Source organism: Cariama cristata, unplaced genomic scaffold, assembly GCF_000690535.1.
Source record: "Cariama cristata isolate BGI_N322 unplaced genomic scaffold, ASM69053v1 scaffold23006, whole genome shotgun sequence".
Classification (NCBI taxonomy): domain Eukaryota; kingdom Metazoa; phylum Chordata; class Aves; order Cariamiformes; family Cariamidae; genus Cariama; species Cariama cristata.
The window spans coordinates 1-969 of NW_009622979.1; the positions used below are offsets into that span (position 1 = coordinate 1).

The 969-nt window shown below is 72.1% G+C and overlaps 1 protein-coding gene across 1 annotated transcript; it reads right to left on the minus strand.

Moving 5' to 3' along the window:
• Positions 1–210: 210 nt before the first annotated feature.
• On the minus strand, positions 211–931 carry PRR22 (proline rich 22; the record flags this gene model as incomplete). The annotated part of the gene is made up of 1 exon (XM_009702566.1): positions 211–931. A coding segment is annotated over one exon (721 nt), but the record flags the coding sequence as incomplete, so codon positions are not given.
• Positions 932–969: the final 38 nt, after the last annotated feature.

Genomic DNA, 969 nt, shown 5'->3' on the forward strand with positions numbered 1-969 from the left:
CACCTCCCTGGAGAGCCCGTTCCAATGCCCCCACCCCACTCCTGCCATCCCCGTCTCATCCCCCCCCGGCACCCCCGGGCTGGCTGCCAGAGCCCTGCGCTTGCTGGGTGGCTGGGGCAAGGTGGGACAGGGGCTCTCCCCTCGCTTCTGCCATCGCCTCTCTGAGCCGGCCGGCTGGGATGGTGGCAGGTCCATGCCCGCATCCCCCACGAGTTCTGGGCCTCCAGTCCCATGACCGCTTCTGCCAGGCTGAGGATGGCGTCGGCGGTCTCGGGGACGCCGTAGTCGGGGCTGAGCACCTCCTCGGGCAGCGAGAGCCAGGCGAAGTCGCGGGAGGGGATGGCTGCGCCGGTGTCCGCAAGGTGCCCAGGCATGGGGCCGCTGCCGGGAACCTCCTGGCTGACCTCCGCCTCGTCCAGGCAGCAGTTGAAGAAGCTGAGGGCCTCTTGGAGAGGCACCTCCTCGGGCAGCGCAAGGTCGCCTGGCGGGTCCCCGAGGGCTGGGTTGTGGGGGGCAGCAGAGGGGCTGAGGGGGACATCGGTGCCCGGGCGTGTGTCGCTGCCCGGGGGTGTCCCCGCAGGGGTGTCTGTGCCGGAGCTGTTGGTGTGGGCAGGCTGCCCCTGGAGGTGCTGGAGGCCAGGGACGGAGGTGGGCAGCAGCAGGGGGTCTGGGTCCACCACTCTCCTCTGCTGTTGGCCGGGTGTGAGGTGGTGCTGTTGGCCCTGGAGGGTCCATGGGGCTGCCCAGAGCGGGAGGGTCCGTGGGGCTGCCCAGAGCAGGGGGGGCCCGGGGCCCCACAGGGCAGCAGCCGGCAGAGCAGTGGGGCCGTGGGCGAGTGCGGAGATGGCCGGTGGAGGCAGGTTGGCGATGGTCCACTGGAGGGAGAAGGCGCGAGGGTCGAAGCAGCAGCCGCACGGAGCCCTCTGCAGCCCTGCAAGGGGGAGAGGGAGCCGGGCTGGGGCAGGGGGG